The sequence below is a fragment of the Hyperoodon ampullatus genome (genome assembly GCF_949752795.1).
Source record: "Hyperoodon ampullatus genome assembly, chromosome: 13".
NCBI lineage: Eukaryota > Metazoa > Chordata > Mammalia > Artiodactyla > Ziphiidae > Hyperoodon > Hyperoodon ampullatus.
In genome coordinates this window covers 66627059-66652608 of record NC_136926.1, presented here as the reverse complement: position 1 = coordinate 66652608, position 25550 = coordinate 66627059, and the positions used below count along the sequence as shown (strand labels likewise).

General features: G+C 47.5%; 1 protein-coding gene across 22 annotated transcripts; it reads left to right on the top strand.

Annotated features, from left to right (window-relative positions):
* Nucleotides 1-9412: 9412 nt before the first annotated feature.
* Nucleotides 9413-25130, top strand: MBD1 (methyl-CpG binding domain protein 1; the record flags this gene model as incomplete). 22 transcript variants are annotated; one of them, XM_079717465.1, is made up of 17 exons in its annotated part: nt 9413-9522; nt 15688-15802; nt 15898-16064; nt 16150-16232; nt 16404-16444; nt 16802-16948; nt 17042-17170; nt 17334-17408; nt 17539-17658; nt 17742-17810; nt 18407-18574; nt 18949-19248; nt 19342-19479; nt 19830-19964; nt 20049-20131; nt 23165-23325; nt 24818-24932. In XM_079717465.1, 17 exons carry the CDS (start codon nt 9413-9415, stop codon nt 24832-24834), a joined length of 2058 nt encoding a protein of 685 aa, XP_079573591.1. The 22 variants fall into 22 exon arrangements, with proteins under 22 accessions (XP_079573591.1, XP_079573611.1, XP_079573606.1 ...); XM_079717485.1 differs by lacking the exon at nt 23165-23325 and having other exon boundaries at nt 20049-20110; nt 24818-25130; XM_079717480.1 differs by lacking the exon at nt 24818-24932 and having other exon boundaries at nt 20049-20112; nt 23181-23329.
* Between the last annotated feature and the right edge of the window lie 420 nt (nt 25131-25550).

Sequence of the window (25550 nt, the reverse complement as noted above, 5' to 3'; positions counted from 1 at the left end):
TCGTTTATAGAGTAATAATCTATTGTGCTTTCTGTTGCATATACAAACCTGCAAGTAAGATAATGATGTCTATAAGACTTGAAACTATTGATCATATGTATAGCTCTCTATAAAATACTGGACATACACAATGCACATAGGAGGATGACTGGACAATAATTGGCATGAGTTCTATTGAACAGCATGAGATTAGCTATGAGTCCTTGCCTGGTACTTTACTGACACATAAACCCCTGAAAGATAGAGGAAACTGGCCTATTGGGACCTGGTATTGCAGGACTGGATAGATCCAGGGCAGGTAAGACACCACCTTGGTGTCGAGGGACCAAGTATTTCATAACCTAATACTTCCTATCGAAAGATTAATGATCAAAAGTGGGAAACGATGGAATAAAATTTATGTTTTGAGGCAGGACAAGAAAATTTAAGAGTAACATACTCCCTGCCTATATTGGTCCCTCCCTAATGGGCAATGTGTATCTGCATTATACATTAACCAGACCTCCTGAAAGGCAAGAATGTCTGCTCAACCATAAAGATCATTTTTTCCTTCTTCTAATGCCAGAAATGTAACTCCTTAGAAGATTAATCTTTCTTTTCCTAATCCTGTAAGGGGTCATGATGACTTACCAATCTGGGAGCATTTGCAGCTGCACTCTGTGCTGCTAAAAGGAGTACAGGGGCATTTAGTGGGGCCAAAGCTAAAGACAGAATCTGAATACTAAGTGAGAAACACATCCACATAACGGGAACTGGTGTTTTCCCTCCCCCTGGGGTTCTCGTGACCGTCATTCCTCATGGACCATTAACCATCTGTGTCAGCAAACAGACAAACAAACAAACAAACTAAACAACATTCTTTCACTTTTCATATAAGATGAAGGCAAGGGTAAAAGTTGACAGGGAACTTATCTGGCTTGGGCACATTCCTTGTGAGTAGGCTAAAGCTCAGTCACACGGAAAGGGGAGGGGATAGGACTGCAGGCTTAAGATGGAGCTGAGAAAAATGGAGTCAGTGTGTTCAGCCACACATTTCACCCCCAACATCTATATGGCCCACACAATCTTATCTGCCATTCTTCCTTGAATACCCTAGGGCCAGATATTGGGAGGTAACCTGCATGCCTAACCCACAACAGCAATATACACAACAGCAAGCACAAAGAATCCCTGCTAGACAAGGAAGGATGCCTAACAGGGCCATGCCCCATATGCCAGGTAAGCAGGTCAACCAACAGATGAAGTCGTCTGCAAAAGAAATATTCCCTACATGGTTAATAGCCTTTTTCATATGAGACAATAAATCAGTGATGTTAGATTCATAAGAGGGGCTGTAAGTGCAGCATTGTTGTTGAATTAGGACATGTTTCCCCTTGTGCCTCTGTCAACATGTCCAGAGTCATATGGTTTTGTAAAACTACTTTCCTCATTTGTGCAGTTTCCTGATTTAGTAGAAAAATGCTTTATCTAGAATTATTTAACACAGAAGCAGTGAACTTGGCTAGGGCTTGCATTTCTAATTCAGCATGAATGCCTACATATTGAGGGAGAAAGGTAGAGACCAGCCATTCACATCGGGAGAGACTATGCTTCCACCTAGTTTTGAGAGCCAGCAAGTTTGAGAGTATCTGGCAATGAGGAATAGATCTTTCTTGACAAAGAGGGAAAAGCAAGGGTATAGTGGCCAGTCCACCCATATGGGAGATAAGGCCAAAGATTGGTGCCACATATCCAGATGCACCTTTGGGTGATAAGAAAGCCCCTGCCTTAAGAATCTTATTTTCTTGACCTGTCCATTCAGTTTGTAAAACCAGGTGGACAAAAGAACAAGAGGTTGGTGGTAGCCACTCAATATGTTTATGTCTGGTGAACCAGGTGTGATTTTGTCCCTCTTTACAAAAAGGAGCAGTATGTCCCAGTTGACTGTGTTTAGCACATAACCCCCCAAAACCATCTCAGACATGATAGGCAGTGTCAAGTTTAGAGGAGTTGGGTTCAAGAACAAGCCAAGGAGAAAATGCTTTTTACTATCATTACAGTCAAAGGGGGAAATGTGAGCCATGGTGACATCTAGTGTCCCCAACAGGAGTTTACCTGACATGCCCACCCATTGTCCTCATGCAATGAGGTTGAAAGGCAAAATGACCCATGCATTCCTTCAGTGCTAGACATTGGCAGCAATTGGTACACCCAACAGTCAGAGCAGTTATGGACTTCAGCATAGGTGGTGGCCCAGGACAGAAACACATTGTTGGAGGTAGGTGGCATGAATCCCAGAAGGAAAAGGCTAAGAATGATAAGCGTTTGAAAGGTGTCAAGAAAGGCAAATGTTCATTCAGAAACAACACCATAGAAGTTTGGTCTCCATGTACCAGGATCACCCCAGGCTTTGGCACTTTTCCCAGAGGACAATACCAGACATTTTTTCCCTTTATATCAGAAGTGAGCAGGGAGATATTATATGTGGGACTTTTGGTAGAGCCCATAAGAGGAGCCCTACTTCAGTCCCCCATCTAATTTCAAGGAGGGGATCAACTTGTTTATGGGTGGGCCTTCTCTTAGAAAGGTTGGGGAAATACTATACCAGGGGCTACCCCTTTCCACCAAGATATAAGGATGCCAAGCCACCTGGGAGGGGGATACCATTTAAGTCTCCAATGTGGGAGGTCCTGTGACACTCTTAGGACAATATCTGTATCCTGCTAGATGGGTCGCAGTCCTCCTTCCAAGACTTGTACTTTTAAGGCCCTAGCTGATAAAGCAGGTGCAGTCAGTGTCTTATAACTAGGTGTATAGCCTGCTGTAGGTTGCAGTGTTTAATAGCTGGATGGCCTCTAACAGTCGTGAAGACCATCCTCTTAAAGACCTGTCCAGAGAAATCTTCTTCAATGTCTCTTTCAGTAACCCATTAACTCTTTCTACCCACCTTGCTGCTGTTGGGTTATACAGCAGATGGAAAGTTCATAAAATCTCACAGGCTTCTGCCCATTCTTGTACATCATGTCCAGTGAAAAGGCTCCTTTGGTTGCTATCTATGTGAGTGGGGTCTCTTATACACTTTTCAACTTGGTCAAACCCCTTGACCTGTCCATTCAGTTTGTAAAGCCAGGTGGACAAAGAACAAGAGGATGGTGGTAGCCACACCGTATGCTTATGTCTGGCCAACCAGGTATGCTTTTTGTCCCTCTTTACAAAAAGGAGCAGTATGTCCCAGTTGATTATGTTTAGCACATAACCATCCCAGATTTGCTCTTTTACTAGCAAAGGATTGCATCAGACCGGAGGCGGTAATGTGTGTTTGTGTCTCTCTGATAAGGGTAGCAGGTCGATATAGTGCACTTCCGGTCACTGGGTCAGTGGCTCCTTCACTGTGACCAGGGGTATGTCTCAGGGATTGTTGCCACAGGTTTCAGTGGGGGCAGTCCCAATCCCATTTTTGTCTCTTTTTAACTAGAGAGTATAGAGGTTGTATTATTAGTGCCAGATGAGGTATGAACAGATGCCAATAACCTAGTAAGACCCCCCCTCCAAAGGTTGTAATTCCTTGACCAACTGTGGAGTGGGAAAGGCTTGGATTTTATCAATAACTTCAGCCAGCATAACTTTTGTCTTACCCAACCAGACAATTCTGAAGAACTTTGCTGATTGCTCAGGTCCCTGGATCTTGTCAGCGTTTATTTCCCATCCTTGATTTTGGTTTGTGTAAATGTGTCTGTAAAGGGGCAGCTGCTTAGGAGAGGAGAGACAAGTCATCACAGGTTAACATAATGTCATCAATATAAAATAATTCCAACTCAGAGTGGGGCTTTTGCCAGATTTCCAGGTCCTGGGAGACCATACCATGACAAATTGTGGGACTATGTAAACAACCCTGAGGCAAGACCTGAAAGGTCCATTGCCTCCTGTCCCAGGTGAAGGCAAATTGATCTTGAGGGCTAGCATCCAAAGGAATTCTGAAAAACGCATTAGACACATCAAGCATACAATAAAACATTTTCATCACAGAGATATTCTAAAATAGTAGCCTTATTGGGAACTGCCATATGGATGGGAGGGACCACCTTATTTAATTGGCTATCATCAAGGGTCATCCTCCAAGTCCTGTTGGGCTTCTTTAGCAGCCACACTGGGCTATTATAATTACTGTGGGAGTGTCTGATAACTCTCACCCTTTCTAGTTCTTTAACAGTAGCAGTAATCTCGTCATAGCCCCTAGGCAGCCTATACTGTTTGACATTAACAATACAGTGGGGTGTGGGTAAACGGACATGCATGGCCTACCAACATTGGTGTCACCACTCTGGTGTGAAGGCGACACTCTCCAGTGGTGGTGGTCAAATCTAGGTCTTGTAAAACATCAACACCTAGGATATATTCTGGTACCAGGGAAATATATACGTGGAATTGTCGGTTTGGCAAACAGACAATTTGGAAATAAAATCTGATTTGTCTTATTTGAATAGTTTGACCCCCGTGTCTGTCTGTAGCCCATATTTCTCCCTGAAATTTAGAGGGTTTGCCATACAGCAATGTACACTCAGCTCCAGTATCTACAAATGCTAAGACTGTTTGTTTATGTGGGACCAATAAACTGTCAATTCTACATGAAGCCTCCAGTCACTCCTACACTGCATGCACTACAGGGCAACATTGGCCCTACACCTAGTTCCTCAGTGAGAGGACAATCCACCCCTGGGATTCTACTTTTAGCAGGGGACACTGGGATGCATTGCCACATGTTTATTGTCAGTAGAAAGAGGAGTAATTTGTTTGTCTTCTGCTAGGGACTTCCACAAAGATAACAAGACTGAATTAGGTTTTCTGTTCTTTGGTTTTGCTGTTGTTGCTGTTGTTGTCATTGTTTTATCACTGTTTTCCTTTGGAGTACCTGCTAACACTAAATCCTGACAAAGTTGTTTGTGTGATACCTGGGTTGGTCCTTTCCCTGCTTATTCTCCACCCTTTGTTTGTTTCCCTTTTATCTCTTTATTTTTGTCCACTTTTCTATTTCCTCCATGGAGGACTCTTTCTGTTTCACTGAGATCTGCTACAATGGCATCTACCAGAGCTATCACTTTACTGAATATAGGTGCCAGAACTGATACTAAGGTGTCATACCAAACTCCAGGAGCAGACTGTAAGATGCAGCCCTTCATACCTGAGATAAATTATTCTTCATCTGGCCCCATAAAGTTGTCTGGATATATAGCATGTCTCATTCCCAGTTCTCTAATGATGTCTTGTAGTTTTTCCATGGAGTTCCAGTGTAATGGAGGAGATGGGACATTTCCTTTGTTAGGCCAGGCCAACTTTACCCAAGCCCTAATCCGAGGAACCAAATCAGCTGCCATCCTCAGTTCCCTCCCATTCCAGCAGCATATAACCTTTGTCTCAGGGCTGGCTGAGCTGTCACCAAATCCAGTTTAGATATCTCCAGGCCATTTAGCATGATACTATCTGTTCCTCTGTCCCACAGGCAGAGTAACCATGCAGTTACTCCTTCCCTGGTCTTTTGTTTGAACCTGGCTGTCAACTCAACTACTTCTGCAGAAGAATACTCCCTCATAGTTATCTTTTGGCTAGTTGGTATCACTTCTTGGTCATCTCTGGGCTCACGGGTTGCCTGAGTCTTTGTTTGAATGAGGGGGCAAGCCCTTAGGTCATCTTCCCCTTCAACAACTATATTTCCCTTCTCAGAGAAATCATTACACCATAGATCCCATCGTTTGGGATTCCAATTTTCCTATGAGATAATGGTCCTCACCGTGTTGGATGGTGCCACCCTTGCATTTTTGCCACTTTGCATACTATGACCTCTAGGTGTCCCTCCTGTTGTTGTACCTTTTTGGTTAGTAGGTCTGAATTAGAGAAACAAACACTCTTAGATCCTTTTCTAATGCCAGGGCCTCTTTAGTTTTCCCCTAGTTCCTGCCTGAGTCGGAGTTCTTTTTCTGCACTCAGTCACAGGGCCCAAAGCAGCAGCCATACTACTGCGGCTATAACATGTTCAATTTCCTACCTTAGCTTCTCTTTACCTACTGCTTTGGTTAGAATCTCCAGCAACCCTTATAGCATTTTGGGGGTGTCCCTGTACTCACACACCAGTCTGAAGAATTCCAAAAACTTGGCTAAGTCTACCCACATGGAAGAGGCTGGCCATCCGGGGATTTCCCCCACTGACAACAGGCTGTCTCCCAACATGGTCCCCTTACCCATGCCTATTTCATTTTTGGTCTCCTGGCTGGCTCGCCAATCCTTTGAAGGCAGGGATATTGAATAAATCCCCTGAGCTGAGAAGAAACTTTGAGACTGAAAAACAAAGCAGGCCACTCCATAAAGTACAATTATGAAGTTTATTGTGGGTAAGTTACATACAGGTAGGATCTGGCAGATTTCAATCCAGAATCATTCACAGCTGCACTATATACCTCCGAATGTGGTACAGGATTATTTTAAGGGGCCAAAGCTAAGGATAGAATCTGACTACTGTTACCAAGCCAGATTCATTTGCCTGTATGCAGCAAGCCAAACGCTGAGATGCCAAGCTTTGTAGTAGAGAAAAGCTTTACTCACAGGCAGCCAAACGAGGAGATGAATCTCAAATCCACCTCCCAAAGATAGGTTTTAGGAATATTTATGGGATAAAGAGGCAGGATGGTCTGAGGCATGGGGAAAGGTGATTGGAAATAAGAAAAGCGAGGTAATCAGTGATCTGTGCAAGTGTAGTCAAGCTTCATGGTTCTTCATAGGACACATGTTCAAAAACTGACAGTGTTAGCATGTTCTGAGGGAGGAGTTTTTGGCCCTCTGACATTAAAAGGTCATCATGCAGGTCCAGTTAGATTGTTGGTAGTCTCAACCAGTCTGAATCGGGCAAGAAGTAGCTCCAAGTTCCTGAAAAACAACTTAAGCAACCATTACTACAGTGACCCATATGTCAGGGGTGTTATATATAAGGAAGCTAGTGGGAGTTTAGTTTAAAATCAACTAAAAGCAAACTAAAAGCAAGTGAGGCAGGTTAAATTTGGTGGGCCTACTCAGGTTAGCCCTCCGTTTCACTACTAAGGGAGAAGCACGTCCATGCCAACGGGAACCAGGGTTTTTTCTCTCCCCAGGGGTCTCATGACTATTATTCCTCACAAATCATTAACCATCTGTGTCAGCAAAAGGCATTCTTCGAATTTTCATATCAGATGAAGGCAAGGGTAAAAGTTGGTAACTTCTCTGGTGCCAGTGCATTCCTTCTGAGTAGGCTAAAGCTCTGTCACAGAGAAAGGGGAGGAGGGTAGGACTGTGGGCCTATGATGGAACTGAAAAAATGGAGTCAGTGTGGTTCAGCCACACAGCATCTTTGGCTAACTTAATGTAAAATGTCAGTGCCATTTTGATGTTTGATCCTTTGTCTCAAAGATGTACATAACTGTGCCTTCCATTTCTAATAGATGGAACAGTCCTCAGAGTTTTCCAAAACACTGTCTTTCAGATTATAATCCTCAAAATGGCTAAAATAAAATTTTCTATTTCTTCTTTAGATCGACTATTGATTAATTTTTCCGTGACAGGAGGAACGGTAGAGCACAGGTGCGACCAAGGTAACAGGTGCGAAAGGAGTGTTCTGGCACGACCCCAGCCTTCTCCGCTCCTCCCTCCCAGTTACTCCTTGTGGAGATCGCCAACCAAACGGAGACCAGGACCAACCCCAATCCCCCTCCTCCCCTTAGGTTGGGACTGGAGAGCGCAGGCGAGAACGAGATGGACGGAGGGGCGCGAAGCGAGGTGCGCAGGCGCTGCAAGTCTCCGATGAGGCGCGAGCCTGAGTGGGACGTCGGCGCGCAAGCGCAGCAGGTCCCCTCAAAAGTGGCACGCTCCTCCACCGGACTCAACACGCAGGCGTGGAGTCTTCCCCGCTAAGCGTTCGCGCAGGCGGGGTATTAGCGCGCAGGCGTCCCGCCAGGGGGCAGAGCTCGAGCGTTGGGCTCGAGCGGATATCCGGTTACTGGAGCAACGAACGGCCGCGGCGGCGGCTGCGACGGAGACAGCTACAGCTTCTGAGGAAGCGGCTACGGAGGAGGAAGAAGAGGAGCTGGGCAAGGCGAGAGCCACAGGCGGGACCCCCGCCATGGGTCAGCGGACCTAGAGCGGTGGAAGGTACCGGCCGGGAGCCGAGCTGGTGAGACAGTCGTGGGGGTGGAAATGGAGACCGCTCAGGCGGAGAATGGGGAAGAATTGAGGTTCAGAACGCTGACGGAGAGCAATGAAGGGCCCTCAGGCCGATGAGTGGGAGGAATGGCGGCGTCGGAATATTGAAGGGGAGTAATGGGGGGATTTAGGGGGAGGAAGGGGAGGAATGGGCTCAGAAGACTGACAGGTGGAAGTGTCGGGATCTTGGACGAGGACGGAGAGGAATAGGGGAGGATCCGAACGCTGAGGGCAGATATCGGGGCCTCTCAGGTTAAGGAGAGAGAAATGGGGGTTCAGAACGCTCAAGGGGAGAAATTAGGGGCTCTCAGGCTGATGACGGGGAGAAACGCGTTGGAACGCTGACAGGGAGGCACGGGGGTCTCATATGGAGGACGAAGAAAAATAGGGGGTCAGAGCGCTGACAGTTAGGGATGGCATGGTCCTGGCCCGAGAGGAGAGGAATGGGGTGGGGGAGTTCAAACGCGGAAGGGAGAAATCAGGGTGTCTCAAGCTGATGGGAGGATGAGGACGCTGAAGGGAACTTTTTAGCTGCAGAAGAGCGGAATAGGGAGGTCTGGGGGCTTGGGAAGAAATTGTGGCTTAGAGCACCGACAGAGGGAAAATAAGGTGGGCGAGGCTGTCAGCGATATGGAGGAGCTGGGGGCTCTGTGGCAGAGGACACAGAGGAAGTCGAGGCAATAATACTGAGGTAGCAGGATAAGAGGACAGCAGACAGGGAAGGAATGGGAGAGTTAAAAGACTGAAAGAGAGAAATTAGTGACTCCTGGGTCAAGGAAGGGAATGAATGGGAGGTTAGGATACTGAGGGAGAGTTTGGGACCTGGGTCTGAGGACGAGTCGTATGGGGGCCTCTTGCGCTGAGGATGGGAGGACTGAGGTCTCTCAAGCTGAGGCTGGGGGGGAATCGGGGATTAGGACGCTGAGAGTGAGGAAGGCATTGAGGATGGGGACCCTTAGGTTGAGGATGGGGCTACCAGGTTAAGAAGCGGGGGGACTGACAAGTTCCTGGGCCCAGGACAGGGAAGAATGGAGTGGGGATGGGGGTTTTCTCTTCCTTATATTGGCCAGTTGCTTGTGGCAGGTCCTAGATCTTAAGCATTAATAGATCCGTGGGTTTGTGTGGCCTGGGGCACAACATGTTCCTCCCTAGAGCCTCAGTTTCTCCCACTGCCCCCTCCATGTTGCAGGCCGCTGCTCCTTCTTGTGGCCCCATGGCTGAGGACTGGCTGGACTGCCCGGCCCTGGGCCCTGGCTGGAAGCGCCGTGAGGTCTTTCGCAAGTCAGGTGCCACCTGTGGACGCTCAGACACCTATTACCAGAGGTACTGGGTGGGTGGTGGACAGAGTCAGGGGTTAGGGCTGAGCCTGGTTAGGCAGGGTGAAATCAGGGAGTGGGGTTAAATTATGCATATACAGTTGATCCTTATTATTTGCAGATTCCATATTTGCAAATTTGCTTACTAAAATTTGTGCCCCCAAAGTCATACTCACTGTGCTTTCATGGTCATTTGTGGATATGCACAGAGCAGCAAAAAATAAGTCGCCTGATGCATGTGTTCCCAGCCGAGGTTGTACGAGGCTTTCTTATTTTAGCTCTTGTACTGTAAACAAGTATCCTTTCTGAGGTCTATTTAGTGTCTGTTTTTTGCATTTTTGTGCTTTTTAATGGTGATTTTGCTGTTTGTAGTTGCCCCCAAGTGTAGTGTTGAAGTGCTGTCTAGTGTTCTAAGTGCAAGAAGTCGGGGATGTGCAATATGCAGAAAATACATATTAAATAAGCTTTGTTCAGGCATGAGTTGCAGTGCTGTTGGCTGTGAGTTCAATGTTAATAAATCAAAAAGGCAGTATATCTAGAAAAAGAAGAGGAAATTTGCCAATTAGTACACGAGGCTGCTCCAGAAAGTGCTAAAGTAACATCTATAGTATCTGATGAAGCTAAGGAAAAGGTGGGAAAGTGGCTAAATTCGCGGAACCATGAGATGATGATTAAAGTGTAGTGGACAGCGTTGTGAGGCTGAAAACAAAGGACATTGACAGTTACGTTACCCAGGGTTATGAAAATGTTAAGCCTGTCTCAGCTGGTGCTGGCTGGCTCACACGTTTCAGAAGGTGATACATCGTGAAAAGTGTTAAATTTGCAAGTGAGGCAGGTTCTGCAGATAAGAGACTGTGGAAGAATTTTAAAAACACCTGATAAGTGTTATAGAGGAAAAGGGTTATGTAGAAGAGTAGGTTTTCAGTGCTGATGAGACTGGCTTGTTTTACATCGACAAAGGAACCTATATAACACAGATGGCTTCCAAAGCTCCTGGCTTTAAATCATTCAAAGGCCATGCAGTTAATTATTTGTAAGAGGACTGTATTAAGCAGGGTGTCTTTAAACAGAAACACACATAAAACAAGGTTACATACTGATCAGTTGACAGAATGTGACCAGAGGCTTACAGGAACCTAACCTGTAGTTCCATTAGGAGCAGTGGTTCTGTACTCACTAATTCAGTGTTCAAGGTGACTTTATAGAACAGATTACTGTGAATAATGAGAATTGACTGTAAATACATGAAAATATATTTTTATAAACAAGTTACATTTAAGGATTTAAGGTCTTTTAGAATATGCTAGTGATATAGTTATTAAATTTTCTGAACATTTTTTGTATGTAAGTTGTTTCCTTGGAGGAATATAGTAAAATTATACTTACAATTACATTTATTTATATGTTTATAAATAAACATATGGTGTTTTTTAAATGTTTATATGTTTATTTATATTAGTTGTACGTTTATCCACATATTTACAATTTTTATAAAACTTTCAAAATTTATAAATATAAGTGCAATGATCAAGAACTGAAAAGGCCAGAGATTTTACCCTAATTAAGGCAAGATAGCAGGTGAATGTGTCGCACTTTTGTGGATGCCTAGTAGGAGATACGAGGCTTCTGGTTCAGAGATGAAAGACCGTTTATTACTCACAGCATTAGCAGTATCCAGTATGTCATCGTTATTGTGCCAGTTCCCCAAATGCCAGTTCCCACAGGGTGACATGAAGAGGGTAATTAATTAGCACCTACACACGCACTGGGTTGTATTGTAGGAAAGGAACCTTGAGCTTAAGGAATCCAGTCTTTTATAATGTTAGGACAGTAAGGATGCCTTCCCTTTGCTCTGGAAGGACACCCTATCTCTTATCTTCCAAGGCTGATGCTGTACACACATCCTTGAAAAGATAGTTCATAACAAAGGATAGTCAGTGCTGCTCTTGAAAGACATGTGTAGAAATGTGAGAGACCTGTGGAATATTGTCTCCCAACATCAGTTACTTATACTTCGTTTTGTATGTAGTTGCATTTATTTGTTTACATATGTATTTGTATGTATATCTATATGTACACTTATTTATATGTGTACAGTTGACCTTTGAACAATGTAGGGATTGGGGTGCCAATCCCCTGTGCAGTCAAAAATCCACATACAACTTTTGATTCCTTAAAAACTTAACTACTGGGGACTTCCCTGGCGGTCCAGTGGTTAAGACTGTGCACTTCCACTTCGGGGGCATGGGTTCGATCCCTGGTGGGGGAAACTAAGATCCTGAGTGCCATGTGGCGCAGCAAAACAGACAAACAAACAAAAAAATTAACTAATAGCCTCCTGTTGACTGGAAGCCTTACCGATAGCATAAATAGTTAACACGGATTTTGTATGTTGTATATATTATATACTGTATTCTTACAGTAAAATAAGCTAGAGAAGAGATTAAGAAAATCATAAGGGAGTTCCCTGGTGGCCTAGTGGTTAGGATTCTGGGCTTTCACTGCTGTGGCCTGGGTTCAGTCCCTGGTCGGGGAACTGAGATCCTGCAAGCCGTGTGGTGCAGCCAAAATAAAAGAAAATCATAAGGAAGAAAAAGTTCATTTACAGTACTGTACTGTATTTATCAATACCATAAGTTTACATCATCTGTTTACAAGATGAATGGCTTGTCTGTCAGTACCTACATCAATATTGTCTTATATGATACAAAACATTGTAGATATTATACATATTACTAATACCAGACATCAAAAATGAAAAGATAATTGAAAAATTTACGTTTATTTACAGGTATAACAATTCATGCATTGATAACTAAGAAGGAGCAATATGATTGCTTTATGGTAGGGTACTATAATTGATACAGTTGCTTCATGGATTGCTTCATGGTAGCCTCACCTGTACACTAATGAATGAATTGTAAAATTTTTATGGCATACAGTATTATAATCATATTCATAATGCAGTATTGGGAACATAGTTACATTTTTAAAAACCACTTACTTGTGATGATAGGCAGTTTCCCTGATTGCCAGAGAGAGAGGCATACCATATGGTAATGTAATTCTTTGAAAGCAAAGTTATAAAACAGTAAGAAAACTAACATGTTAAGTTTATGTTAAATCTCACTCACCTTATGCCTGTGTAAGTATAGGCAATCCACTTAAAGTCTCACACAGATGAATACTTGGGTGATGAAATGTCTCATACAGTTCTTGCCGTACCGTTGTTAGGTTTTCACACAAAGATACTCACGCACAAACACGACAGGTAAGTATTAACGGTACAGCCTGATGATTATTTACTGTTCGTTAAGTGGAAGTGGAGCATCATAAAGGTCTTCATCTTTGTTGTCTTCACGTTGAGCAGGCTGAGGAGGAAGAGAAGGAGGAGGGGTTTGGTCTTGCTGAGGAGGGTGGCGGAGGCAGACGGAGGAGGAGGTGGCAGGGAAGGCAGGAGGGCCAGGACACTCGGTGTAACTCTACAGAAGTACATTGTAATTTCTGTCCGACTTTTTTGCTTTTTCACTTTTCCAAAAATGTTTCTACACAGTACCACTCTTTCTTCCACTGTTTGCTTTAGTTTCAGTGTCCATATCATAGAAGGGTCCGTGTTGTGAAATAAGCCAAAGTGTTCTTGAATATCGGAACCCTTCTCCTAGATTGTCTAATGTCTGGCACTCCTTTTTCTGCGTCCTCTTCCTCATCATCCGGCAGTGGTTCGGCAGCATTCATCTCCATCAAGTCGTCTTGTGTTAATTCCTCTGGTGTGGTGTCTGATAGCTCTTGAATCCAAGATCCATGTCTTGAAACCCTTCATCCCCTCCCCGCTTTTTGCCGTATCCATAATCTCTTTCATGATATCCTTAATCGACTTGGTCGTAAATTCTGGGAAGTCATGCACAACATCTGGACGCAGTTTTCTCCAGCAGCAGTTATTGTTTTGGGCTTGATGACTTTCACAGCCTTTTCTATAACGATGGCATCTTCAGTGGTGTAATCTTTCCAGACTTTCATCATGCTCTGTCTATGAAGGTTCTCTTCCATAGTGTTGACTGTCTTTTCTATAGAGTACTGTGTGTAATGAGCCTTCAAGGTCCTTATGACCCCCTGATCTAGAGGCTGAATTAGAGACATTGTGTTTGGGGGCAGGTGGACCACTTCGACGCCTTTGGTGTTGAATTCATGGGGTTCTGGATGGGCAGGGGCGTGGTCCAATATCAAAAGAACTTTAAAGGCTGTCCCTTACTGGCAGGGTACTTCCTGACTTCAGGGACAGAGCATCAATGGAACCAATAACAAAAAGGGTTCTCGCTGTCCAGGCCTTCTTGTACAACCAAAAGACTGGCAGCTGGGGTCTATCTTTTCCCTTCAAGGCTCTAGGGTTAGCAACTTTATAGATAAGGGCAGTCCTGATCATAAACCTGACTGCATTTGCACAAAACAGTCCCTTCCAGCCTGTCCCTTCCAGCCTTAAATCGTGTTGCTCACTTCTCTTTCTTACTAATAAATGTCGTTTCTGGCATTTTTTTTTTTTTTTTTGCAGAATAGGGCACTTTGATCTGCATTAAAAACTTGTTCAGGCACGTATCCTTTCTCCTCAGTGATTTTGTTAATGGCATCTGGGAACTTGTCTGCTGCCCCTTGGTTGGCAGAACCCACTTCTCCTGTTATCTTGACACTTTCAAAGCCAAACCTCTTTCTACAATTATCAAACCATCCTTTGCTGGCATTAGGTTCTCCGGCTTTAGAGACTTCACCTTCCTTTTGCTTTAAGCTGTCATTACAATGACTTCATTTTTTCTTGAGTTATATTGGAATTTATAGGTATGGCTTTCTTCTAGCAATCCTGCATCCACATAAGAGCTGCATTTTCAGTGCGAGATAAAAAGGTGTTTTGCAAAAAATACAAGGTTTTCGAGCTGCTGGTGTAGCTGCAGCGACGGCTTTGTGAATTTCCTTTTTTTTTTTTTTTTTTTTTTTTAACAATAGTCCTTACAACCGGATTCATTAATCTTGAATTGGAGGGCAACCACAGCTGCAGATCTCAGTCTATGGTACATGTCAAGCAATTCAGCTTTTTCTTGTAATGTCATGACTTTTCTCTGCTTCTTGGGAGCACTTCCAGCATCACTAGTTACACTTTGTTATGGGTCCCATGGTGTTATTCAGGGTTTATGGTATTGCGCTAAACGCGATGAAAATGACATGAGAACCACCGCAAGGGGTCACTTTCTACTGTGATGTGCAATTTACTGGAGAAACAGACTGCTCACTTGGAGATGATTAGCCTTCCATGGCATTTTAAGCAGATACTCGCAACACTTGAGCTCACTGCAGTAGCAACAGGAGGTGGCTGTTAGATGATTATAGTAGTACAATATGTACTACAGTTAATTTTATGCAGTTATGGTATAATACTGCATCTTTATGTTTGTTTACATTTCTCTTGACTGCGAATGGTACCACATATGGTCTTTAAGTGTGTGATGAATAAGTTTTGATGTTTAAACTTTTTATAATAGACATATGTATATTTTACGGTGGTAAAAGATAAAATAGACTAGTATCTACATATATTTTATGCATTCATGACACACCTAACTTTTTCTTAATTTTTTCAATATTTCTAGGCTACATGGTTCATTGAGTTTTTTTAAATAGTCACAAATCTCCAAAAAATTTTCCAGTATATTTATTGAAAAAAATCTATATATAAGTGGACCTGCACAGTTTAAGCCTGTGTTATTCAAGGGCCAGCTATATTTAAAACATTTGTTTGCGTCTTATATAAGTTTTCTTTATTTGTCTATGTATTTAGTATGTAATGCTAACACAGTTACATTATTTAATGTATCTGTGTTCCTATTTGTGTTTATTTTCACTTACATAGAATACCACTAGTAGCACACATTATAAATACATGCATATCTGTTTACATTTATATTACTTATTAGTGTTTGTATACTTGCTGGTATTTATATGCCTTTTATCTTCCTGCTGTTCAGGGTTATTTGGGGTAGTTACTTGGTCGGGGCTCATAGGCTGATCCCAGGCTGCCTCCTGTATCCCACCAGCTCTGCAGGCCTATTCACCAGCCCATTGGGAAGGTTGTGTGGGTGGAGTGGCAGTGGTTCTGCCTAGGTACCAACCCGTTGTGGCCCACCCCCAGCCCCACAGGAGACAGGATCCGAAGCAAAGTTGAGCTGACCCGATACCTGGGCCCTGCGTGCGATCTCACTCTCTTCGACTTCAAACAAGGCATCCTGTGCCATCCAGCCCCCAAGGTACTGTACAGTGTGGGATACCCAGGCAGGAGTGGCTGAGCCACCTAACACCCACCCGCTGACTTACATCTTCCTGCCCTTGCTCTTATCTCCAGGCCCATTCCTTGGCCATCCCCAGCAGGAAGCGGAAGAGGCCTTCGAGGCCAGCCAAGGCTCAGAAACGTCAGGTTGGACCTCCGAAGAGTGAAGTCAGGAAGGAGGCCCCAAGGGATGAGACCAAGGCTGATGCTGACACAGTCCCAGCCTCACTTCCTGCACCTGGGTGAGTGTTGGCCTCAAGTGAGCCAGGTCCACGAGGGCTGTGGTTGGGGGTGCACTCGGCCCCATGCCCATGTTTCCCGTCCCAGGTGCTGTGAGAACTGTGGAATCAGCTTTTCAGGGGATGGAACCCGACGGCAGCGGCTCAAGACTCTGTGCAAGGACTGCCGAGGTGAGTGGCCCCTGGGGCACTGGGAGGTAGAGCCGGAGCAGGCTTGGCGTCAGGCTAGGACACAGGTGTCTGGCTGGAGATTGAATGGTAGATGTCAGGACGGAAGCAGTCATGAGGTCAGGTATCTGATGCTCCCTTTACATTTCTCTTCCACTCTCTCCCTCCCTGCAGCACAGAGAATTGCTTTCAACCGGGAGCAGAGGATGTTTAAGGTAAGCACGACCTGCTTCCTCCTACAAGTGTGCAGTGGGAACAGGATGTGATAGGGGCTGGTGAGGGTCCGAAGGGACAGTGATGGGTCCACAGGGTGTCAGAGTCATTTTGTAGGGAGCCGACAGTAATGGGAGTTAATCAGTAGACACAGTGACGAGGTTCACAGGGGAACAGTAGACATCGTTACGGCCTCAATGATGGTGGCTAATCAGTAGTTATCAGACAGTGATGAGACAAATGGGGGACGAGCAGACATGATGATGGGGGCCAGTGTGGGGTCAGCAGACACACGAGGGGCAGTGCTCCTGGAGCCACTCTGCCTGGACCTGAGACCTTGCCCCGCCCATTCCTGGCAGCGTGTGGGCTGCGGGGAGTGTGCGGCCTGCCAGGTAACAGAAGACTGTGGGGCCTGCTCCACCTGCCTTCTGCAGTTGCCCCACGATGTGGCCTCGGGGCTGTTCTGCAAGTGTGAGCGAAGACGGTGCCTCCGGATTGTGGAAAGGGTGAGTCGGGCAGGTGGGGTGGGCCCGAGACTCATCTGCACTCCTGACCCTCAGAGCCCTGGCCCCATGCGTCACACCTCCGGCCCTCCACAGAGCCGAGGGTGTGGAGTGTGCCGGGGCTGTCAGACCCGAGAGGACTGTGGCCGTTGTCGAGTCTGCCTTCGCCCTCCCCGCCCTGGTCTCAGGCGCCAGTGGAGGTGCGTCCAGCGGCGTTGCCTGCGGGTGAGTCAGGCTGGAGGGGCCGGCGCTGGTGGGCCGCGGCAGAGCTCACTGTACTGTTACAGCTGCCGCTCCTTCCTCCCCACCTGGCCTTGCGCACCTCATGTCTTCTTTTCTCCCCCGTCCCGTGCTCACCTCCTCGGCCCCGCCTGCCTCTGTCTGCCAGCACCTTGCACACCGCCTCCGCCGCCACCATCAGCGATGTCAACGACGCCCTCCCCTAGCTGTGGCTCCCCCTGCTGTGAGTGCCCCGGCCCACCCTCTGCCTGCCTGTCCCACATGCATGCTTTCTGCACACCTCGGGGGAGGCAGGTGGTCCTGTGTCTGCCTGGTGCCACCAAGGCTAAACTGTCCTTCTGGCTTTCTCTCAGGGTAAACACGGCCGCCGCAGGGGAGGCTGCGACTCCAAGGTGGCTCCTCGGCGGCGCCCCCCCCGAACCCAGCCACTGCCTGCACTTCCGCCCTCTCAGCCTCCAGAGTCTCCAGAGCTGGTGAGGCCCTGGTGGGCAGGGGGAAGGCACAACTGTAACCTCACCCACTACCTGCCCTGACCCCACCCCATTTGCCTCTGCAGCACCCCAGAGCCCTGGCCCCCTCGCCACCTGCTGAATTCATCTATTACTGTGTAGACGAGGACGAGCTAGTGAGTGGCCTCGCCCTACCTGGACAAGCCTAGACTCTCCCAGGGCACTTGGTTAACCACAAAGAAGCAGATGCTGCCATGGGCCTAATAAGGGAATAGTAAGGCACAGTGATGGGTGCTAGTGTGGGATGAGCAGACAGTGGGGTAGGCACTACTACGGGATCAACAGGTGCATTGACAGTACCTAATGTCGGATGAACCAGCACTCTAGTGGGACGAATAGAGGAAAAGCTGGCACGGTGACTGAAGTTCACGCAGGATGAGCAGATGTTGCAGGTGCAGTGATGGGAGCTAAAAGGGTGTCAGCAAAATCCTGCTGGAGACGGGGGTCAAAGACATTGTCTTGGTAGCTAGTGGGGGACTAGCAGAGAACGATGGATACCGTGCTGGAGCAGCCACAGTCCTCGTGGTATCAAGGGCCATCCGGTGCAGTGATACTGCCTGGTGCTCGACTAGCAGACACTGAGGTGTGACTAGTGGGGAGTCAGGCTAAGACCAGTGTCCAGCCAGTTCCCTCCAGTGGGGCTAGTGGAGGAGTAACAGGAGCAGCATTGTAACTGTCCTAGTGACAGCATCCCCATCCCTCTGCTCCCCAGCAGCCTTACACAAACCGTCGGCAGAACCGCAAGTGTGGGGCCTGTGCGGCCTGCCTGCGGCGGATGGACTGTGGCCACTGCGACTTCTGCTGTGATAAGCCCAAGTTCGGGGGCAGCAACCAGAAGCGCCAGAAGTGTCGTTGGCGCCAGTGCCTGCAGTTTGCTATGGTGGGTGCAGCAGGATGGGTCAGGTGGGTGGGATGAACAGTGCCAGGCCCCCTGGTGCCTGAGAGGGATGGGCCGGCCTGGTAGGTGGGTGGGGCCCGGCCAGATGGGTCCTGCAGCTTCGGAGCGGTGGGTGGGGCAAGGGGTTCAGCCAGCAATTAGCAGACATTGTGCTGGGATAAATGAGGAACCTGGGTGGTGCTGGCATTGCCAACAGGAGACTAGCAGGCTTGATGGCAAGGGGCTCATACCTGAGGAGACTCTGTGCTGGGATTAACGGGGGCGGGGGAAGCGGAGTCACAGGCACATTGATCGGGGCAGGGTAGTGTGGTTGGCCATTGTACCCAGTGGCCATAACACCCCATCTCTCCTCACAGAAGCGGCTGCTGCCAAGTGTCTGGGCAGGGTCCGAGGATGGCGCCGGGCCACCCACACCTTACCCGCGTCGAAAGAGGCCTGGCTGTGCTCGAAGGCCCCGTCTGGGTCAGACCCCGAAGCCTCCCTTGGCCACGCCCATGGCCCAGCCAGCCCGTGCCCAGACTCCAGTGAAGCAGGAAGCAGGCAGTGGCTTTGTGCTGCCCCCGCCTGGCACCGACCTCGTGTTCTTACGGGAGGGTGCAAGCAGTCCCGTGCAGGTGCCTGGCCCAGCTCCAGCCTCCACAGCAGCTCTGTTACAGGTGAGGGTCCCACCTTATCCTGCCCTTCCCGACCCTACCCAGCCTCATGTGGGGAAGCTGGGACCAAGTCTGCTGCCATCCTCCTTCACGCAGGAGGCCCAGTGCCCTGGCCTGAGTTGGGTCGTGGCCTTACCCCAGGTGAAGCAAGAGAAGGCGGATGCCCAGGAAGACTGGACACCGGGCACAGCCATCCTGACTTCTCCTGTATTGCTGCCTGGCTGCCCCAGCAAGGTGGGGGTCAGTGATGGGTGGTCTGTGAGCAGAGTGATGGTGAGCCATGATGGTGGTTCTTTGAGCAAAGTAATAGTGTGCTGATGACAGCCTCTCACAGAATCATCCCGCCTGTCCGACAGATGCCCCACCCTCCCCAGGCAACTAGTTTTGCCTGCTTTGCTGCCCAGCTAACAGAAGAATGGAAATCTGTGAGGAATGGGAAAGGTTTGTAGGCAGAGACATGGTTTTTCTGTGCTCAAGTGTGACAGAAATGGGATTGTCAGCGCAGTGACAGGTTGGCTGATAGAGACGCTTTCCTCAGGCCAGCCCTACCCTTCTGACCACTGCCCGTTTTCCACCTCCCCCAGGCAGTAGACCCAGGCCTGCCACCTGTGAAGCAAGAGCCACCTGACCCTGAGGAGGACAAGGAGGAGGAGAACAAGGATGACCCCACCTCTGACTTGGCCCCAGAGGAGGAGGCAGGAGGGGCTGGCACGCCCGTGGTCAGTGCTGGGGGACACCTCACTCTTCCTGACCCTGCTTTAGCCCCACCAGCCATGTTGACCCTGATGTTAATTCTTCCCCAGATCACGGAGATTTTCAGCCTGGGTGGAACCCGTCTCCGGGACACAGCAGTCTGGTTGCCAAGGTGTGCCCTCCACAGGGAGGGGTGGGGATGGGATGGGGTGGGGTGCCGGTCAGATGTGGGCCCTGAGTTTTGAAAGTACACTCAGCGTTTTGGCATGGTGTAGTGGGAGGTAAAGGCCCCACACCACTGCTCTGGTCACAGTCAGTGACGGGGTATGTATAGGACCTTAGAGATTTCTCCTGAGGTCCAGGTCAGGGCTGTTCTTGAGAAGGGTTACGGGAGGTGATGGGGCGAGAGGATTTGGTGACCTGTGATGAGATTTGAAGAAAAGAAAAGGAAAGCCTTGCCCCTATATCCCTAAGAAAATCCACAGAGGTCAGGCTTAATATATAAATTCTTATTCAGAGAATCATCATTCGGGGTCTTGAAGGCCTGTGGAGTCTCCAAAAGATGAACGGGTGGGCTGGGCAATGGTGGGTGGGCAGGAGATCTGGGTCCTAAGATGGCTTTGTGATCTGGGTCCACATACAACTGGAGTATCCTCTGTGGAAGGGGTTAGGCTGTGTTTCTTCAGCCTTTCCAGAGCCCGTTGAGGTCATTTACTGTTTCAGCTGCTGCACAGGACTGTCCCTGCAGGCGTGGCAGTGGAAGGCAGGATAGGTGCCTGTAAGGACTGGGACGGTGGGAGGAGGACAGGGGGATGCTGCCTCCTGCAGAACTGCTGACAGCCCTGAACAGAGCCCCAGACACAGGCAACATAAACCTGTTGGCCTAAACTCCTGGATTCCTTTGTTCCTGCAAACTAGTGTCTGCAGGCCAGAGACTCCTCCACCTGCACCTGGGCAAGCACTGAGGTACTGATTGCGGCCCTTCTGGGTACACTGCAGTGTGGCAGATACATCGGTGAATCAATGACCCTGGAAGGCTTATCCTTCAGGAGACACAGGATTTCTGCCTTCAGGGAGCTTATAATCCAACTGGGGAGACTTATTTCCCCTATGCGTGAAGTCATTACGTATTACCAGAAAAGGTAGTGATGTGCTTGATGTGCTACATTGTCTGTAATGGAAGATTTTAGAAGAGAGAAAGGAAAATTAAGGGGAAATGGAAGAGTAGGGAATGGTTTGTGATGCTCCATTTTGCACATAGGAAACCTCATTCAACATACAGACCTGCTCCCTCTTCTCTAGGTCCAAGGACCTTAAAAAACCTGGAGCTAGAAAGCAGTAGACTGGAGGCTTCTGCAGACTGTAGGACTCAAGGTGATATTTACAGACCGACTTTATGAGAGACAACACTGATCTGCTCAGAGGCTGGACCATAGATGGATTGCCAGGGCTTGTGTGGGAGTCAGTAGGAACTGGGAAAACCTACCACCAAACCAGAGGAGCAGGCCTGTTCAGTACTTTGAGCTCATAGAGGAAGTAAACAGAAAAGGAAGGAGAAGAGTAGAAAGTCGGTGCATCTGCTCCAACCAGTGCAAATCCCAGGAGCCTGAGTGTGATAAGAAGTGTGGATATTAAGGATGGGGGAGTTGGGATGGGAGAGCGGATGTAGTTAAAGCCACCTTCAGCCTAAACAAGCCATCATCATAAATAATTTTAAATACATTTGGATGAGACCTGGCCGTGTCTCTAAACATTTCCTCAGGGAGACAGCAGCTGGGAATGTAATGTGAATAAATGAGGAAAGGAACTGCTATTTGGTGAGTTCCTCCCATGGACCTAGTTTAGTCCTCAGAAACATCTTTCTAGAAAGGCATTGGTTTTGCCCATTTTTGCAGACAGGAAAACTGAGATGCAGAGAAACTACATAACTTGTCCAGTGTCGAACAGCTAATATTGATAGAGCCTAGAATCAGACCCAGGTTGTAAAAGCCTTGTCCTAAGTTAAGCCACTAAACTGTAAACTATAACCTGTATCCAATAGTGTGTAATAACGTTATATTAATGGAAGTTTCCAGTGACCTTGAAAACAAGGTGGATTACTCTAAGCTTTATAACAAACCCCTTAACACTGCTGCCCTTAGGGTGGTTTAGGGAGCACCAAGGCATTGTGGATTGTGCCACCTTATCAGAGCACCCGTGCCTCCTGAGACTGGGTTCTTCCCAGGCCTCAGGTGCTGCATAGGATCCCTCAAACCCAAAAGGGCATCTTTCCGCATTGGCGCTGCTTGTTACTGTCACTCCACGTCCTCAGCCAAAGCAATCTTCAGAGGTAAAGCTCCTGGCCTGGCTCATCGTTCCTCACAACTCGAATCCCCTGTCCCTTGGTGACTTTTGTGCTTGGTTTCTGCTCTCAGCCCCTATCTACTAGGAGTCTGAGTTTCACCTGCTTCAGGTCCTGCCTAAGGGCCAGTCTTGGCTCAGCCCGGCCTCACTTTCCAATTTTGCATAAAGTGCCAAGAAGATTAGCCCTTGATTCATTACTTAGTTAGCTTTACAGTGCCAGGACAGAGTGCATGCCTCCCTCCTTAAATTTTGTAGCCTATGTGCTTCGCTTGCCTTACTCTAATCCCAGCCCTGCAGCTTTAGATAATTCAGATGTAGATTAAACTTTTCTCTAGTTTAACTCGTTACATAGCCCTCTGCCACCCTCCTGTGCTCCTTCCGTTGCCTCACCCTGCCTACATCAGCCAGAGGCAAGACTGGATAATTTTATTGATACTGTTTTGCTCCCCGCCCAGGATCCAACCACTCAACCCTAGTATTCTAGTGGTATTTTGACAGTGATGTCCTAAGTGAAATTTATTTGAATATCATTCTGATTCATGAGATAAGAATCTGGTTATTGTGTGTATGAGGATACAGTCAGAAAAGCAGCACCACTTAATATAAAGATTTTATGTGTATATGTACATATAAATATGTATATTATGTTAAAAGATTTATTGTAGGGATTTGACCTTAGGTAGTTGTGGGAGCTGGTTGAACAGTCTCTGTAAGGCTGTTGTTTTTACATCTAATGCTGGAGCTTGAAGTCTGCAGGGCAGGCAATCGGGAAGGGAAGCTGGATGTAAAGAGTGGGAGACCGAGGAGACACTGGCGCCCACGAGCACGAGCTGGAAACCACGCGGATGGCCCGGAACCCATGTCAGCCTCTCACCACCTGCAACTTCGATGATGTGGGTTTCCTGCAGAAGAAGCTGGTGCCCTTCATCACAGAGTTAAATATGCATCTGGGCCAGGAATTAGAGAAGCCGAAGGAAGATCCTGGGGAAGGTGGAGCAGCTGCAGGCCTGGCTGCAGGCCTGACTGCTGCCCCATACCAACGAGGTGAGCCAGCAGATAAATGACATGTGTGAACTGCAACAGTGCCTGGTGCCCCTGCACCAACCTTCCGAGTGTGCGGCTGCTTCACTTCTGCCCTCCAGATATCACGCAAAATGTCTCTTGTGGCCCATCCTAACCGGAAGCGTACGGGGAAGGGAGTACTGGGAAACGTAGCCTAGTCAAGGTGACACATTACAAAGCCACCCTGCCAGGAATCAGCTCCCAAGGGTCTCACTACTCACCTGAGGATAAAGGATAACTTGATAAAGCTGCGTTGCTGAAAATGCAAAGCTGAAGACCATGGATTTCATGGTGACCCCAGCAAGTACAGAAATTCTGTCAAGCCCACCCAGAAAAAACTTGCTGGTCTCGGCTATTTTTGTGTCATTCAAGTATTGAGAACCTGGCCCATGGTAGGCACTGTATTTAATACTGGGATTCAGGAATGAAAAAGATATAGTCCATGCAGTTTTATTAAATACATCAATATGTATTTACAAATGGTGAATGGATTTCCAACTTTATCATGGAATTTAATGGCGAAAACGCAGAATTCAGGAAACTGTTGGGAGGACAGCCCTTGCGTGAACCTTGTTGGGGCACAATAGGCATTGGAAATAATATAAATAGTTTCTATCTCTATGCTGTTCTATTTTAAAATTATTTTTAAATGATTTTTATTGTCCGGTTTACTGATTTATACACTTCGTGTTTCTTTTGGAGAGTCTTGATGGTGCTTAAGTGTTGATAGACTGCCTCTGAGAAAGTGGTATAGTGGGTGGCAAGAGCAAGGTCAGGTTCTGTCCGTGGACCTTGGGTGAATCACTTCTCTTAGGCCTCCCAGGAGGTTGAGACTTGGTTGAAAGCCTCCTCTCACCGGGCTTGGCGCCTGGCCCGGCCCCTCCACCCACTGAATAGGCCCGCCAGGGGGCTCCGGCGCCCGGACCGCGGTCCTCCCACCAGGGCTCGGGAGACGCTGCCCCTCACTCGCCTGCCTGGGCGGCCCTGGGGCGTGGGCGTGGCCTCCGCTGGGTCCAGGCTTCTGTTCCCAAGCCGAGCCAGCACGGTGGGAAGCGGAATCCCCTCTTCACAAAGTGGCTCAACAGGTAAAACCGAAGCGGAATTAAATTACGGGACACGCCCAGGGTGAGGGCGCGGCAAGACGAGCTCAGGACCAACGCTGGGATGTTCAGGGCAGCCGGGTATTGCCAAGGGTCCGCTTCCCCTGTCTGTCGCTGAAAACTCCAGGCTGTAGACCTAGGAGGTTACCGACGGGCGCCCAAGGATCTCAGTGGCTTGTACCAAACCCAGCTCCTAGGCCGAGGGCGTTTTCGTCGCCTCTCTTGCCCAAGGGTGTGGTGTCAGGGTGCTTCCACCCAGACCAGCCAGCGGGCCAGGCACCCTTGGGAATCGAAGATCAAGGAACTGGCCATCAGGACCCCGTCCAGGGAACGGAGACAACCATCTAATTTCTTTCTTTTTTTGTTTGTTTCAGGCTACGTAAACTCTTAGCAGTAAATGAAAATGAGTATTTTACCGAACTGCAATTGAAGGAAGAAGCTTTATAGGACATAAAAGACAAAATGAGAGAATTATTAAAAGAAATTTTGAAAGAGAAGAGAGACTCTGTTTTGTGGCTGAAAGCCTGAACCAGCTATTCAGGAAATGGAGTCCAAACCTAGAAACATACTGCCTACAAAATCCGAAGTGGGCGGATTACAGATGATTAAGCAATACTAATTTACCGTAAATTGCGATCTTAAGATGGGATGCACAGTACTAGTTGTACTTTGGTTATTACACGTCAGTGACCGACTAGGTGCTGATTTTTTTGTGTGTTGTGATAGTTCTATGTTCACCCCCACTATAGAAAGAGTACCAAAGTGTTATTTGGCTTTTAGCTATTAACTACCACCTTGCTCTTGACCAGAAGTACAGCTGTGGTCTCCACCTGTAATGAGGGCCCCTTCTGGTTTCCTGACCTGTGTTGTTTTCCTGCCTGGGATCTGGAATCTCAGAGCCCGATCACCTGCAATTCTAATCCACATCCTACGCCTGGCCCTAGTTTTTATTGTGCCCAGCCAGGTCGTGTCACTGGCGTACCAGCCCATCTGATTGCCCCCCATCCTAGGGTACCTCAAGTCTAAGCCCCGGTTTCCTGATTTTATTAACAAATTTGTCATTACTGGTTGAGTTGGCTGACAAAACAGGCTCTCTCAGCTTTAATT